The sequence below is a fragment of the Labrus bergylta genome, chromosome 5, assembly GCF_963930695.1.
Source record: "Labrus bergylta chromosome 5, fLabBer1.1, whole genome shotgun sequence".
In the NCBI taxonomy this organism is placed as follows: Eukaryota; Metazoa; Chordata; class Actinopteri; order Labriformes; family Labridae; genus Labrus; species Labrus bergylta.
In genome coordinates, this window is record NC_089199.1 from 28,707,922 (window position 1) to 28,724,952 (window position 17,031).

Consider the following 17,031-nt stretch of genomic DNA (forward strand, 5'->3'; position numbering starts at 1 on the left):
TTTGGTGACATTTTCTGTTTGTGCTTTGACACCGATATCTGAGTTTCCTTTATCTGCGCTACAAAGAAACACACCCGCTGTGGAATACACAACCAAACTCAACAAAAATACACCAAGGGGCACACTAGTACACTTATTAACACAACTGCAAGCACACACAGGGACAAACCAACATGTCAACGATTAATTTATAGCTGCACGTCAAGGCAACAATCATGATTTTTTTTCATTCAGTCCATCATACTCAGGACCCCCTGAAGTAAATTCTGGTTTTACACTCGTCCCTCAACTCTTATTGAGAGACATGCTTCTCACACACATAGGCCCAAAATACACATACGCACAAACAGGAACTTTGGACATGCATTAGTGGAGAGATTTCAGTTGTGTTGAAGTCAAGACCATACTAAACATGACCAAGACCTACCCGAGACCAGAGAGCTCCGAGACCAAGACAAGAACAAGACATTTAGGGCGCGGTCACACTGGCCATCTGTACCGTGCCGTACTCAAGCACAATTGGCCTCCTGCTGCGCCAATCCCATGCTGGCCGGCACGGCCTGCGGTCACACTACACAGGACTATCCGTGCTTAAGCACAATTACCTCTTGTACATAATGTCGTAATACAACACATGCATGCTTTATGTTATTATGAAGCGTTTTCAGTTGACAAACAGGCGGACAACAGAAAGAGAGAGAGAGAAAAAAAGGGACGCGCAGTCGAGTTAGCGTCTGCACATCGGAGAACAACACTGACTTTGTGGCTTAATTTAAGCCATTTTTATCAGACACAGCAATAAATAAATTAAAAACGATAGCTCTTATTATGACTAAGCTGGTCAAAATGACCCTGATCACTAAAACAAGCTTGAATTCCCATCACTACAGCAGAGAAAGATTTACCTCACAAACCAGGCAGATCATTTTTTTGGCAGCTACATGTGATGTTTTCTGTCATTCATGGTCACTAAATTGTGATTGTTTTTGTTCTTTGACCTTTTTTCTCCTTTTCTGTCTCTATTCATCTGGTCTCTCAGTCAGAAGAGCTCCAATTGAAGATTTAATCACAGTAACTCTCGTTCTTCGATCTCTTTCTGCCCTTACATGGTGAAGCAGGGTTGAGCTTTTTCTATGCTCCGAATATCTGAAACAAACTCCCTAAAAACTGCAGGTCTGCTGAAACTCTCAGTTCTTTTACATCGCTGTTGAAGACTCACCTGTTCACAGCTGCCTCTTAATAAACAACCTTATCTTAATGCCCATTTTTACAATATAACACTGCACTTTTTTATTTACAATATAACTTTAACTCTTTTATTTTAAAACTCTTACTATAGTTTACTTACTGTTTTTGGCTCCTGTCTTTTACTTCTGTCTTATTATGTTTAATTTGTTCTTCTCTTTGTCTTTTTCCGTTGTTTGTAATAATAACTTTTAAATGCCCTATATATGATATTAATGTATCTTTGTCCTGTTGTCATGAGGCTCTTGATGTCTTTAAATTGCATTGTTGCTGAAATGTGCTTTTTAAATAAATTTACCCTGCTTTGCCTTGGCTTACTGTGTGTGCATGCGTGTGTGTGCATATGCATGTGTGTGTGTGTGTGTCTCAGTGATTATTTGCCCTAATTGGAAAAAGACTTGTCTTAAAGTCAGTCACTGACCCGTGGGACTTAGCCTTTCATTCACTGGTTCTGCTGTATCGTGTCTGTAAACACTGAGAAAGACGTTGTGTTACTGCTCACTGAAGCTGGCTGCGCAACGATAAGTTCCACAAAGAAGTGCTTTAATAACCACTGCTTGAAATTGAACACAATCTGTTTTGAGATTAAAATGACATTGGGGGGGTGAATTCATCCCAGAGCTGAAATGAAAAACAATTTCAATTTCAATTTGATGTTAAAGAATGGATGAGAAAACGTCGGCACCTACCTGGATCTGACTTGGAGAAGGTGTCCATGTCCAGGAGGTTTCTGCAACAGAAGGAAAGAGATTATTAGAGAATGAGGATGGTTTTTTTTTTTTATTACGAGATTCAGAGGAAAATTATTCTAACGTAGAGAGAAAAGCAGTCTGTTGATGTATAGTGTGAACGAGTATATATTATATGACATTCCTAACGAAACAAAGCAAAAATCTAATAAACCCTCATTATGTAAACATTTTCTGGAGTATTCACTTCCAAAAGTTGATCTGAAAATCTGCTCTTAAAGTCACTTAGCAATTCCGTTAGCGCCGAGATGAAAATCAAAATGTAACTTGTACTTGTAATAAATTATCTGATCACTGTGAGTGTGTTTTTGTTGTCTGTTAACGCATGCAGGTTGGGTGCCTTACATATAAACACAATAAATATCTATTTAAAATTCAGTTCAGTCATTCTACAAGTATTTAAACAACATTATGGAGGAATTTGGATTGGTGAACTTTGTCGTCCTCTAAAGATCGCTGTCGTTTTTTCCAAAAACAGGCAACTAAATCAACTTCATTAATTTCTATAAAACACAAGACATGAAACATTTTCCAAATCAAATTTACCCAGGGCCCAATTTACAAGTCGATACTTATATCAAATTACTTTAAAGTCACATATTATGTAAAATGACCATGTTTTTTAACACTAATATGTCTCTAGTCTGTCTACAAAGCCCCCAAGGATGAGAAAAGTCCATCCTCTCTGTCTTTTTCTTACTCCACTTTTCAGAAAATGTGTGCTCAAACAGGCCGTTTGAAGATTTTCTCTTCATGACATCACAAAGGGCAGTAACCCTCCCCCAGGTGGGTGACACCCACAGCTAGGTGTTTGTTCCACCCTCTGAGTCTGCCTTCCTACTGTAAACAATAAAACATGGAGCGAGAAAGCCCGAGCAACCCAAGTCCTTCCAGAGAGGGGGCGTGGTCAGACACAGCTCATTTACATATTTAAAGGTACAGACACAGAAACAGCCTGTTCTGATCAGGGCTGAAATAGAGGGGTTTATAGACATGATCAAATACAGGATCAGAGTGGATATAGAACAAGAAACTTCACAGACATGTTTTAGGGAACTCTGAGACTTATTTAAACTGGTTGAAGAGGAGGAGAATATGTGACCTTTAATTTAAAAGGATTTACAGCAAGAGGCTCATTATAGCAATGAACCTCTTCAGTGTGAGACTGCCTCACCATACTAAAGTTACATTTTAATAATAACAGCTTGTGAATAATTGCTTCCCTACCTGTTCCCGCTGTTGTGCATAACTGCTGACAAACCATTCATATTGCACTTCATATGCACAGAGTAAAACACACTACCTTATTATGCCTAATCATTTTGACATTCTGGATGAATAGAGTCCTTCTTCAACTGTGTGTGGATACAGAAGATTCCCATTGAAAGGAACACAGTCCTCCTTTCCTGCAATTAATTATTTTGCTCCAGCCTCCAAGAACATCTTCTCCTTCCCTCTGAGTAATACAGCATTACACAGGCACTCAGTCCTGGATGTAATTAGTATAGTGTGGGCCTAATTTAAATGTGTTTCTCTTTATTTGTGTCATTGGAATTTCTCCAGTACAGCTCATTCGCCAACAAAACAGAAAAAACTGCAATTGTACCAAACCAAGGTGCAAACTTTCACTCCCCAGTCAATCAAATTAAAACTGAAACACACAAGGATTTTATGTTTCCTCATTTTGTCGCTGCGGCAAATTAATCCAAATCAGACACACATAAAAGGAGTTTAGTAGCAAAACAGACATCGAATCATTGCCAGGATTACAACCCAATTTCCTCCTAACAACTTGACACATTAGTGAGAATTGACTGTGATGTGATGACAAACGCTGTTCAGCGTAGAGCTGAGGAGCAGTAAGTGACAGATTGAAACGCCGCTCTCTGGAGGCCTTGTACTGTCGCTGTGAGGGCGAAGACGAGCGAGTCAGAAGTGACTGCAGGGAGCGGCACAGTGTGCGTCCTCATATGTTCACGCTGGTGTAAACCATGTTGTGTGTATGTTCATGTTCATGCGAAGGTCTCAGCTCTCTCTTTCAGCCCCCCCCCACCCCCCCACCCCCCCACCCCCCCACCTCTGCTGTTAGTGTGACAGTTTGCAGTGCTAAAACAAGTGTACGAGCCGTGTGGAGTCCCCACGCAGTTGCTTTTTTTCCCTACTGTGTATACTATTTTTGCTTAACACCTTTCACCCAATCTGGAAAAAAAACAGACTGAACATCGAGTCGAAATGATAGTGGGACTTTAAGGGTCAGAGCAGAAGCAAGAAAAATGTAAAACAAAAAAATAAAATCGCACTGAATTCTAATTTAGCTTCAATCGATCACAGTCCTCAGATAAAATGAGCTCGCTCAACAAGAAGTAGTTTGTCCAGGGTTGAACCAAAAGCAATCAAATTTTGTTGCTTGTATAATATGTCTTTTTTTTTTGTCTGCAGCCTTTTCATGAACACCATTTCCTACAACCTTGGTAAATATCAATAACTTGACAGACTGGCTCGTCGTGTTGTGAGCTGTGAGAATAGAGTGGTCGATCCCTGTGCCCAGACATGTCCGTCATGACTGCTCACAGTTTTACCTTATGAAAGATGTTCTCAAAAGAATAGAAAGATAAATAGTAATAAAGGAGAGACGGGTTTACAATGATATATTGTATGTGTAAGTGAAAAATGTTATAAGGCCAATTGTTAGTATGATTAAAGTGGAAATCTCAGGGGCTGGAAAATGAGGCCAACACATAAGATGTATGTTTAAAAAAGTGGATTTATTGTGTTTAAATCACAGACTGTAGATATTAATGGAGGAAGCCTGAGTGATGTCAGCCATCTGTTACTGCAGGGAGCTCCGGCGGCTCATCGGCAGCAGTCGCCATGCTGGAAATCCTGTTTCAAACTAACTTTCAGTCAACCTAAGGACAGGCTGAGAGCTGGAGCTGAGGTGGGTTTTAAGCCTCTTGACGAAGCGTCAACACACCTAACTATGGCTAACATGTATCATTTGCAAAATCAAAACAGTGATCTAATAGGCTATCCAGAAAAGGTCGAAGAGTAGCTAAACGGGGGCATATGGCCACCTACTGTAGTCGAGTTGGATATACTTCTTCCAATCATCAGTTCTCCCCCGGTGCTTGTTTACTGGGACAAAGAAAGTAGTCCACTTAAATGGTCTAATGGAGCTATGAATGTAACCCGACTTCACTTTGCATAGAGGGATAATAGACCAAAAGTAGATCTTAAAAAAAATCTGCTATGGGAATTTGATCTTTCTTTCAGGACACATAGCGTTTAAAAATGGGTATGGGTAATAGGTAAAAAAACATCAGAGAGAGCTGTCTCCCCTCCTCCCTAGAGCTGATGTGCACGTGGGTTGCAGTGTGGTGGACTCTGAAGCTTCAGTGTTTATCCAGCTCTGCATCGGTCTGTAAACATTTCTGCGTTCTAACCTCTAAAAGCATCTCCAACATTGATCCTAGTTTGAGCACGTTTCTGCTCGTGGAGTTTATTAGAAACATGCAGAGGCTTCTATCTGAACCAGTTCTCTTAACCATCGCTGCAACACCTGTTGGTTTGGTTTTGCTTATCTTCTCTGCCCAAAACAAATACAGACCATTCCGATTCTAAAGTTAGAAGGAGGACATATTGACTGCTGCGTCGCTGTCAGAGAAGCCAGCACTTCAACATAGCATGTTTCCTTAATGTCTGATCATATAGTAAGGTCATTATATGATTTAATTGAGTAGATATCTTACAGATTGGTCCTTTAACAGTCCTACACCTGTCTCATTATACTGGTGGAACTACTGCAGGGAACTGGAGACATTTCCAGAGGGATTTCCTGCCAAGTCTGTGTGCTTTCATTGTAACGCTTAATAACTTCTTCATGTTCATATGTCACTTCTTTAATTCACTGTTTTTAAACCTGTCTGACATGATGCTCATGCTCAAGTGGAGTATATTTAATTGAATAATTAATCAGGATGAGTCACTGGTGTAGAGTTTGAAGGTCATTGCCTGATACAGATTGAAATGGAAACATCAGATCTATAGAACGAGGCTCATATTTATGTGATTTTGGGTAAGCATGTGAATCGAGGGATTTATCAGAGCTGCTTGTTAGCAGGAGCTCAACTCTGATATGGTGACAGCTCCCATGTCTGTGAAAAACAAGCAGCAAGGAACCACTGGACAGAACAAGCTGCTTTTCTGCAAGAAACAAGAAAACAATCAGAAATACAGTAAATACATCTGGGACTGTTGTCTGTGCCCTGAAAGCTACGAAGGCGTTTGTTAAGTGCTGCAGTTTTGTTTTTCACACAGAGAAGAATCTGCTTCATTTGTTCAGCATATCTTCTGTGAGACAATCGCCTCATTTAGGGGGACAAAGGTTTTCTGTTTGCTAGGTGGCCTTATACTTCTGGACATGATGTGGGGGAGTTAGGTATCCTATTGGAGCCCTTCCCTGCTGTGATTGACATTCTCCCACTGACACGTCCTGGCTCCCTGTGCTCACTGGTCTACCTGGCATTTCACTCTGAAAGCACCGGCGCCACCGCCTTTTTAGCATCAGAGCGACCACCACACTGTTACAGCCACGACAGCCTCGACGCAGCTGACAGACATTTATATGGCAGAAGAACTGAGATCAAATAGTTTAATTTAAAACAACACATGAGACTGGATTCTTTTCTTTTTAACCACGAGTATTCACGATTCGTTTTTTGAAAATGTCATCACTGTGATCTGGGTTTCAGCTTCATTACATCAACAGTGAGCATGAGGGGAAATATAGGAAAACTATTAGGCTCTTTTACAACAGCTGAACTAATAATCCATACATCTGCCCAACCTTCTGAATCTTGTATTATTGTGGTGATGATGAGGGACTATGAAGCAGTACTCTCTCTCTCTCCCCTGATCAACAACACATAAGTTAGTGACTTATATTTATTTTATTTTTTGTTCCAAGTCCATGCACATTTGCTGTATTGAATGCACATCGTTTTGCACATCATCTTTGTATTTTGTATATATTTTTTTTTTTTAAATTCCACTTTTACGATCATCAGTTTTCCTGTATGTCCAGTATGTATGGCAAAGATTGACAAATAAAGATGACTTTGACTGTCTCTACATTTTGGGTTGGTTGCTGCTAAAGACCTATACGGCTGACAAAAGCCTTTTTCACACATGCACCCCTGAAAATGTCCCAAAAAAATCTCCAAGACAGGTTCGCCCCCTGAATTCTTCTTGATTAGCTTGTGCACATTATGTTACGTCACAGCAGGAGACTTTCCCTGTCTGACGAGAATGAGCGGCTTCTCAGGAGGCAGGTATAAAAAAGTAGGATGCAGAAATGGTGGATGCAGCAACAGCTTCCAAAGCTATAGCAGTTTGTTTTTCCTTTATATCAATGATAAATGTAATTGGATGGAGTCACAGTATCAACAGTTGAGCATACTTACAAGCAGAAAAAGAGTCTCACACTTCTTCATTATGTGCAAAACGATTGCACTAGCTGAACACCGGTCACGCAATATAAATGTCAGCCCCCCATACCCGTAGCTCTCAGAGTGAATATTCCTGAATATTACCTGCTGCAGTCACTCGACGACTCACCCTGACTACACACAGATATTTTCCAGGAGGCTGGCACGAAAAGTTTTGTGCGAGTTGAGATTAAATGATAAAAAAACAGCATGCACATCTGAATCGTTGAGTACTGCTGCATGGGAAAAGAATTCCAAGGCAACAGTAAGACTGAGTCCGCACATTAGAAGCAGCTCCAAGGAACATTAAATGGTGGTGTTGTATTTCATGTGTATTTAAATGTGATTTGGAGCAGCCTCTGGTGAGCAGACTCAGTCCTGTTAAAGTTGTTCACACCATGCAGCTCACCTCGAAATGTTCAGGAGTTTTGTGCATGAGTGAAAACAAAAATAGAGTCACCGTAACGGGCAGTTTTAGAGTCACCAGATAAACGGTTATCACTTTAAAAAGAAGCAGGAGTAACCAGAGAAAAACCAGGACTCATAAAGGAGCAGGTCAACCCCACATACAGGCCACAGTCAGGCACAAACAGATGACTAATGTTGTTCTTCCACTGCTTGGTATGGCTCCAGTTGACTGATTTCTGTACCAGGTACTCGACTGAAGATTGTTCCCCCAGGCAGGATTATTTTGGTGTTCACATTAAGCATGAAAGTCCCAGATAAGATCTTCATCACTGCAACAAAATAACTTTCCTTTTCCCAGCAGATGGAAAACAACAGACAGGAGCTTCACATTGTGCAGCTGCAGTCTTTACTCACTCACAAGCCCACACTGTAAAAGTACTGCCTGACTGACAGCTTCAGTGCTAACCTTTCCCTCGCTCCGCTCACTTTTACTGTCACTTCCTCCGGCTCACTCACACACTTTGAACAATCAGTTGTACACACGTTTTTTTCTTTTCTTTTCTTGTCACCCTTTAATTGAACTGTGCACAACTTTAATAACGTGAAAACTGAATAAATCAACTTCACCCCATCAGTGGAAAGGCATGCATATATGTGACACTTGAAAGTTGTCACTCATAGTAACAGGCCTGAATAGTTATCACCTGACTCTGCAGTCCCCCCCCCCCCCTCCCTGTTGCTCTGAGCAACCTTGTTTCCAGAAGCAGCAGGGAGCTCTTTTTCAGTGGAAAAGAACTGATAAACCCACTGTACACCTTCTGCCCAGCAACAAACACCAGACAAAGACAGAAAATAAGTTCACTCATGATGAACACAGGGGAGAAATTAAGCAGCGAAACAGACAGATTTCTCTCTGAGTTGTTGGGAAGTTGGACGAGCGTTCATCAAGTGGCCAAGCGGATTTTTAAGAAGTTATCGTCATTCTTTCTGTATGCCACTTGTGATGGTTGGGTAATAGTTAACATATTTTTTGCTTGCTTAAAGGCGTTCTGTGATTTTTCACACTTAAATATAATAGGAATCAAGTATATCCTCTGAAAATAACTCTGTGAGTCATGACTGTCTACAATGGGTGTAACACCCGAGTCCCACTGTCTGTGATGTTTTCAGAGTCATATCTTTAGTTTGTTTACATCGCCAGGACAGCCGGCTGACTCCTCCCCTCGAGTATAAAAGTTGTTTAATTGAGGGACTAGAGAAAAGAAGAATAACATACTGTACTCACTGCTTAACTGTGTTTCTAGATCACGCTCATTTCAGGTAAATTTACATGCAGTGTGAAAATACCAGCATAATAAAGATCGCTAGCATTAGCATGCTAACACAACAATGCAGCGCGAGTTGTTTTGGTTTCATGCTGGTGCTCAAGGGCGACATCTGCTGGATCAAAAATATATATAAAGCATATAAAGCCCTTAAGAAGGAGGTCATATATTATAAGTGTCTCATTGAAAGAGTGGCTGCTTGAATCGTTGCAGACTGCAGGGTGGCTGCCTCGCTCAGCTCGTCTAATGCGATGTAGAGGAGCAGCGTTTGGGTGGCAGTCAGGCAGGCTGCCACTTATATAAGACAGAAGAGAAGCTGTGTTTCCTTCCACAGTATCTGACTGCCTGTCTAACCCACATACACACATCATCTGACAGAGCTGTTTACACACTCTGATACACTGTGCGTACACTGCAGCCAGCCCTGAGTCATTCCTCAAACCTGCTCTTTAAGGTCGAGCAGCCATATTGTCGTTGACAAGTGATCACGGCAGATTTGTGTATTTACACAACAGAATAATTCCCTTTGGTTACGGATCTATTTTTCACGGCGGAACACAGTGTGGCAGATTTGGACCCAGTACAAGCCTGTTAAGTGAAAAGAGACTCGCTCATAACAGAGCTCTGAGCGAAGCCAGGAGCTGAAATGTCCTTAACGCTGCCTTTAAGAGTGTCTGCAGCCAATAAAGCCTTCCTCGCTGTAAGCCCACTTATGCACACATTCCTGGAACTTTGTAGTATTGCCCCTCACGGACAGAGCTGCTCAAACAAAACACAGTGTAGCAGCCTTCAGCAGACGAGGCTTCAAATATATATATGATGCTGCTATAAACTCCAGAATGAGGATGCTTCACACGTCTACAACCTGCAGCACACAAGACTTAAAAACACCCACTGCTGTTTCAAGGTGAGACAACGGAATAGTGTCATAAAATAAACGTCCAACCAAATGTGAAATATGGTCCCCTTTTCCTTTCGTATAGTCATGGCGCTGAAAATGGACAGCGAAGGTTTTTTGGATATAAAATCATTTTTTGGTCCTTTTAGCCTGCGTGACATTAGTGTGACTTTGTCGTAATTAGCACATTCAAGCTTGGCCAAAAAAACGTCTCTTTGTGATTTCACAGGGAGCTTTGACTTTTCTGAATAATAAATCACATCATCCTCGTGGATGTTTATGCAAGATGGAATGATATTCCCTCAAGGCTGAAATATTGTCACTGACTTAGAAAAGACTCTAACTCAACGTGTGTATAAACAGGCCGGAAAAAACAAGGAGACGTGGGTAAAAGGGAAACTCAGGAGCTGAAAAATGAAACGACATCAAGAAAGTGACATACACTGCAATTCCTTTAGTGACCACTAGAGGCATGCTCCACATGTGAGTCAATCCCTATAGGGCACCATATTTAAATGCCCAACTTTACAGCAGAATTAAATCTGTTTTCAGCTTGAAAAAAAAAAGTTAACTCTTTATGAAGCGTTTCTATTCAACAACAACTGGATGGCACATTTTCATTTTAATATGTTTTGCATATTTGGGGGCATAACTGTTATTAGCTGCTAATTCTAGTCACTAAAGTTAGCCACTTAGCAGTGTTTTGCATCTTCTTTTTTTTTTAAATTCAAATTCAGATATCTGACAAATGATATGTCCAGTTAAGTTTACTGTGATTGTTTTCAAGTTAGTTTTTTTACTTACTTTATGTTATTTATATGTTAGCACTAATTAGCTGGTTTCTGCGTCTCTTACACATCTATCATTAGAGGGAGGCCATGGTTGTTGTTCACCTCGCTGCAGAGAAGATGTCACAGCGTTATGATGAGTAGACTTTAGAGTTACTGCTCGCTCTCCTACCTGAGATTTGTGTAAGCAAGCCGCGAGTCAGCCTCATCAAACAAGCTGTCCTTTTTCAGTCTAATAAATAAATCACTCTGGCCAGCCACCACCACTAATGGAAACACTGCCATTAAATCGAATTTAATCTAATTATCCAACTAATGAATTAGCCTGAGGCAAAACTTTGTTAACTTGCTTTTGCGCTCTTTTTCAGATTCCAAATAAGGTCACTAAAGACTCCAAAAATCTTCATCAAGGCGAGGAAATCAATGCTTCAGTGGCAGTCCACAAAACCATGGGTGATGTCATTATTACTACCATCACTTCTGACGTAAAGTCTGTGATACTCGAGTTCCTTGAGCCACAGAAATATTTCAATTTGAAATAATAAATTATACAGAATCACATCATTAGAAGAAAAAAATCTATTACTTTAATGAATCTAAACGGGAATATTGCTGAGCATCATTTAAGTATTTCCTCTGAATCTCTCTTGCCAATACAAAAGAGGGGTCTCTTCTTCTTTTCATGTCCTCATGTGACGTCAAACACATGTCACGTACTAAATACTTGAAGCAGATGTGAGTGGTCAGCAGCAGCTGCCTGCCTTTCATGACATAAATATACTCATTTTGTGCAGGGGGACATGAATCATCCCAGCTCCCCCCGGATTCCTGTTTCCCTTTTCTCCTCCTGTTTTGTCCATTTGAACAGTGTCGAGCGTCTTAACCTGAATGGGGAAAGCGATCCACCTCATTACCACCTGCAGAGGCTTTGAGCTACAACAAGACAACCGGGTTCATTGAGGATGAAACCATTAAGGGAAAAAAGAGCGATGGGAGAGAATAGATCGGCTCTGACACACGGAGCGAAGAGATTTGTTTTCCTTTTTTTTTCCCTTCAGGCAAATCCTCCTCCTATTACAACACAATCTGACTGACTTTAAGATAAATTAAAAAAAAGTGCGAACAAGCAGCCAAGTCAGGGAGAAATAAAGTCACATATTCAACTCCGGATAACCTGCCCCTCCTGTTGATGGTCACGCAACAATGAGACAGTGTGGCTGCATGGAAACGCTTTAAAAACTATCCAAGAGTCAAGTGTGTGTCAGAACACATCTCAGAGTCAGACAGAGGAGGATGAGAGAATCGGAGGTAGGAGGATGTTGATGGTGTAGAAGCGCGGCAGAGTTCAAGCTTTGTCATGTTTTGGAGAGGCAGCAGTCGCTCAGATTAGAAGAAATAACAAGATCAACGCGATGCAACAGCACAACAATGTGACCTCGAATCCACCCGCACAACAAAGAAGTTTGTTTCGGGTGACAGGTTCGACTGGTGATTCACTTCACCTTGGAAAAAAGTCGATGTATGTCATACTCAAAGCAAAATCTTTTTCTTTATCGTATCAGTGTGACTGATACAGAATTCAAATTGTTATTGAAACTCAAGAGATTCACAAAAAAAAAACCTAATGCATGCAGAAAGCATTGATTGCATATTAAGAAGGAGACCGAAACAGCCGCCTTGGAGTGAAGCCAAAATGTTTAGAGCTCCCCCTGCTGACTGGCTGCAGTAAAGGTCATAAACCCGCCTCCTCCATGTTGACAGATGGGACATGGGTCACACTTTAGGGATAAAATAAAGGCCAAAAAAAGGTTTTAACCCGGCGTCTGTCGCCATAGTGATTATCATGCTGATCTATTTACATTCCTCTGAGTTTTAATTAGTTATTCGATATAAAAAAGACTGTAGGTAACATCAAGAGGCTTTTTGCAGCGTTCCAAACCACATTGGCAGTAGAGGAGGAACGGCGAGAGAAAACATAACGAAAACTGACAATACAGTTATTTAACTGTCCATAAACATGTCTTCTCCTAACTGACCCAGGAATCCGTTCTGTTGTGGACTGTGCCGACCCGAGGGTGCTTTTCCACTTTATTAGGGCTTTCACTCTTGCAGAAAACTCATGAAAAACTCCTGATATTTCCAGGAGGAGCTGTATGTGTAAACGCAAACAGCTTACTTTTTCCCCTCAGACTTCACCCGGAGTTTCTCCTGCCAGAACCCGAGTGTTTTTTTTCCGCAGCAAGCCAGAGTGAGCTGATGCAGCAGGATATTCTCCGGAGAATTCACCTCGAGCCAATAGTAGGTAGAGTAACGTTAATATACTGTGACTGCTGCACGGTGCATAGAGTGTATTCATGTGACCACTGAGATCCCTGTGCACATAATTAAACGTCTGCATTATGTTTTCTGTTCATCAGTATGTTGTCCTCCGCTCTTTTGTTGATAGTGTGATAACGTTGAACGTTAGAGCGTCGTATAGCAGCCTGTTGCTTCATACACTACTTCCGCCAGCCAGCTTCCTACTGTGCATGTCTTAGCTCCAAATATCTTATTAGTAAGAGCTGTTGTATTTGTTCCGACAGTTAAGTGAAGCAGTAAGTAGCGTGACGCAGTACGTCACATTTCAGTAAAAAATTATGTTATGAAAGAGCAAAACTTTTCTTGAGATTTCATATAACTTCAAATGTTTGATTTGAAGAAAACTTATTTTGAAAGACTTTAATTTTCTGACTCGCTCCGTACTGAGAAGACGATCAGAGTGATCGTTATTATATATTCTATCTGGAGTGTTTTAACTCAAACCTCTCTTTCTATGCGTCACTGCACAGCCGGAGCTCGTTTGTCTTGAGCTCTGCTCCATGCTGGACTGTAAGAGTGAGAAAGTCAATTAGTCGTGAGACCGGCCTTGAGGCCAAGACCGATTTCAAGTACTATACTGTAACCTTCTCCAGGGGCTCCCTGTGGCTTTGCATAAGAAAACTTCATTTTTGTTGTTGTTTTTCCAGGTGTTTTCCATCCTCTAACTGTAAAACACAATGTGCAGCCTTTTCATTTCACTATTAAGCTACTATTATTTATTATTTAGAATATGAGGTGAATGTAAACGCAGCGGCGCTGTGTCAAACGGCGCTAGGCTAATAGCAACTTTGTGTACCCTGACTCCTGATCATATAACGATAGGTCAGTTTTGCCGGATGGAAAACACCTCAATATCTCACTTTACTTTAAAAAAATACCTGAGATGAAACTTCACCTATTGGCTGCAGGCAGATTAGGCTTGAAGCAGCGTGGTTGGTGCTGCTGGAGACATGTTCTGCTTTGCATTTTTTGCAACAATTGACTGTGCATCATACAGCTACGTCTAAAATTATAATTAACATTGGAATACAAAGTCATCATACATCTGCAGTGCTGGTACAGGTGCAGCCAAATAAGCTTATGGGTCCCTGTGGTTCTTTTATCTAGTTGAGGAAAAAGCCATTTTGGGAGCTGAGAATCTGATCTGTGGTAAACTACATAATGTTCAGCCGAGATTTATTTATCATTAGCATCTTCCTGCAAAGCCCAGGTGTCACAAAGAACATTTCTTACTGCTCATCCAGCCAGAAAGTCAGTGAGATGCACAGGAGCAGGAAGCTGAAGTGTTAAAATAATTAATGACACCTGTTTGGCATCATCACGTATTCAAACTCCACAGCCAAGAGTCCTTTATTTATTTCCTTTAAATCTCTCTCTCTCTCCCTCCCTCTCTCTCTCTCTCCCCGCCCTTCACAGAGCTGATGTCCACTTTTACTGCAGCATGGGACCCCTCCGAGCAACCTCATTCTGTCAGTGTCATGGAGTGAAACAGACCCTCTCTCTAACCCCTCTGGACTGCTGCGATCCAGGACTCGGGGGGGACCAGGAGCAGCTTGTCACAATGAGCCGTGTCCGGGTCTTTCACGTTGAAAATAAAATAGCTTTTGTCTAAAGGGATTATTTCTGCTCACGCTGCAGGTGCAAACTATACTTCCTGGTGATTCTCCTTTTATGTTTCAAACTAAAAGCCGTGTTCAGACACCTTGCCATCCGCCTCACCAAAGAGCTCAGCCTTGACTACAGACAGATTTCCTCAGGTGCTTCTCTCATACTGATCAGGACTTTTATCAGGTTTCAAAATGACATCTTAATGCTGGATGTGCAGGATACAACAACAAGCCACAAGAGGATCACATCGTCATCAAATCAAACACAACTCAAAGTTTACATATTTGGTGCACAAGAACAAATAGAAAACCAAAAGTCTCCATCTTTGCTTTGTAAATACATAAATGTAGTTCTGGTGAATACCTTGTAGATAAACTCTGACTGTATAAAATGTAATTCAGCAGATAAACTTTCATTCATTCAACCCACTACAAAAGAAAACTGTGTCAACACTCTCAACTCTGCAAAGAAAAAAGAAGACTTGAGGCTGGGTGTTATTTAAAGACTCTTTTCTCTTGCATTGACTTTTATATTATTTATCAAAAAGGTTTGGTATTAAGGTTCTTAAACTGATAATGACCACCTACATTGTTGCCTGGAAACTAGGACTTCAAAAATAAAAAAGGGTATCTCGCTTAAATATTTATATTGTAGGCTTGATTGTTTTGTGTGGAGGAATGGCTCAGGGGCGTCTCCAGGATTTCTGGATCCCGACGAAGACATTTCACGTTGGGCCCCTGCACCACAGCCTCGGTCAACCACAGCCTCACCTCCATTTCCATAAATAACCAATTAAAAAGCTTTAAATTCAGGGCGTCAAAAATGTCCTCCTGAAACTCTCCACACAAAAGAATCCAGTCTCTCTTTCTAAAGATCAACACTATAGAAAAGTACTGAAGCTGTGACTCAGTGTGTCTATTTCATAAGACAAGTGCGCAAGAGAAGAGTGAGTCAAATGATGTTGGCAATGTTTCAGAAAACTTATTTGTATCCTTTAGACACTAGTGTGCAGGAGTTTTCTTGCAATTTTTGGGAATTAAAAACAATAAATTACCCAACATTGGATGCCTAGGACTTCTTTTTTTTTTACCTTTACTATATAATAAGTTTGGACTATATCTTGTCCCAGACGAGAGATGATCAGTCGTGGCTCCAAACGTTGGTCATACCTGTGACAGCGGATCAAAGATGACTGATCTCCGAGCCGACAAATATCTGACAGCCTCAGAAATGTAAGATGTGAATCTCACAATGTGAATGCTTCTAGGATAAAAAAAAACAAATGCAGCACGAAATGACGCACTAATCAGCGCGACCTTACAGGTGCCAGAGCTGCACAGTAACACAAATGATCTCAACACAACACAGGCATCCCACATGTAGCCACGAGCGTGTCCACATTTTTACAATTCCTCCTCTTTGTTTTTTTTTGTTTTTTTATACGCACATGAACACCACTATCACCAAGAGCTCGCTTTCTGCTGACCGCCATGGCAACCCCAGCCCTATCAGGTTGATGCACACTGATGACGCTGTGTGTTGACAATGCCTCGCATTCACTAGGTAGGTCCTTCATCACACAATGTACATGCGTGTTGTACCCAACATTCGTCTAAACCTGCACAGTGTGGCTCGCAATAAACTATTAGGATTGCAAAGAAAAAATGCACCGTCTGTAGGAGGCTTAAGAGATAATGAAATTCAAAACAAAAACTCCAGGACCAATTAACACCCCTTCCTCCATTTGGTCTCTGGGAAGTCCGTCCCATTGACCCCCAACTACAATGACCATGGAGTGCAGCTGACATTCACAGGGTTAAAAACTCCCATGGTTCCTATTCTGCATTCTTCTTTTATGACTGAGTTATGTGCAGAACCAAACAGGAAACATTATTTAGATTTTTGCAGCAGCTGCCTGCCAGCATACCTTCACTCTTCTTACTTATGTCCTTTTTTATTTTCCTTTATTGTGTCTCCATTACCTCTGACGTTTAACTTTTGAGACTTGTCAATGAAGGCACACTTTAGAAAACACTTCAGAAAGCCTACATGCTCTCCAGTCTTTAAATCCATACTTTAATATGACTCACTTTTCCTCTCATTAAAGAAACACTTTGAATGAATTGTTTTGTTTTGTTTTAATTAATGCTTTGTTGAATGGGCAGA

General features: G+C 41.0%; 1 protein-coding gene across 1 annotated transcript in view; it reads right to left on the minus strand.

Moving 5' to 3' along the window:
- Window positions 1–17,031, minus strand: part of LOC109988166 (copine-9) — a 143,694-nt gene that overhangs the window by 125,417 nt on the left and 1,246 nt on the right. Inside the window, exon 2 of the mRNA XM_065955365.1 lies at window positions 1,935–1,975. Coding sequence (XP_065811437.1) covers window positions 1,935–1,975 — 41 coding nt within the window. The remainder of the gene's footprint in view (window positions 1–1,934; window positions 1,976–17,031) is intronic.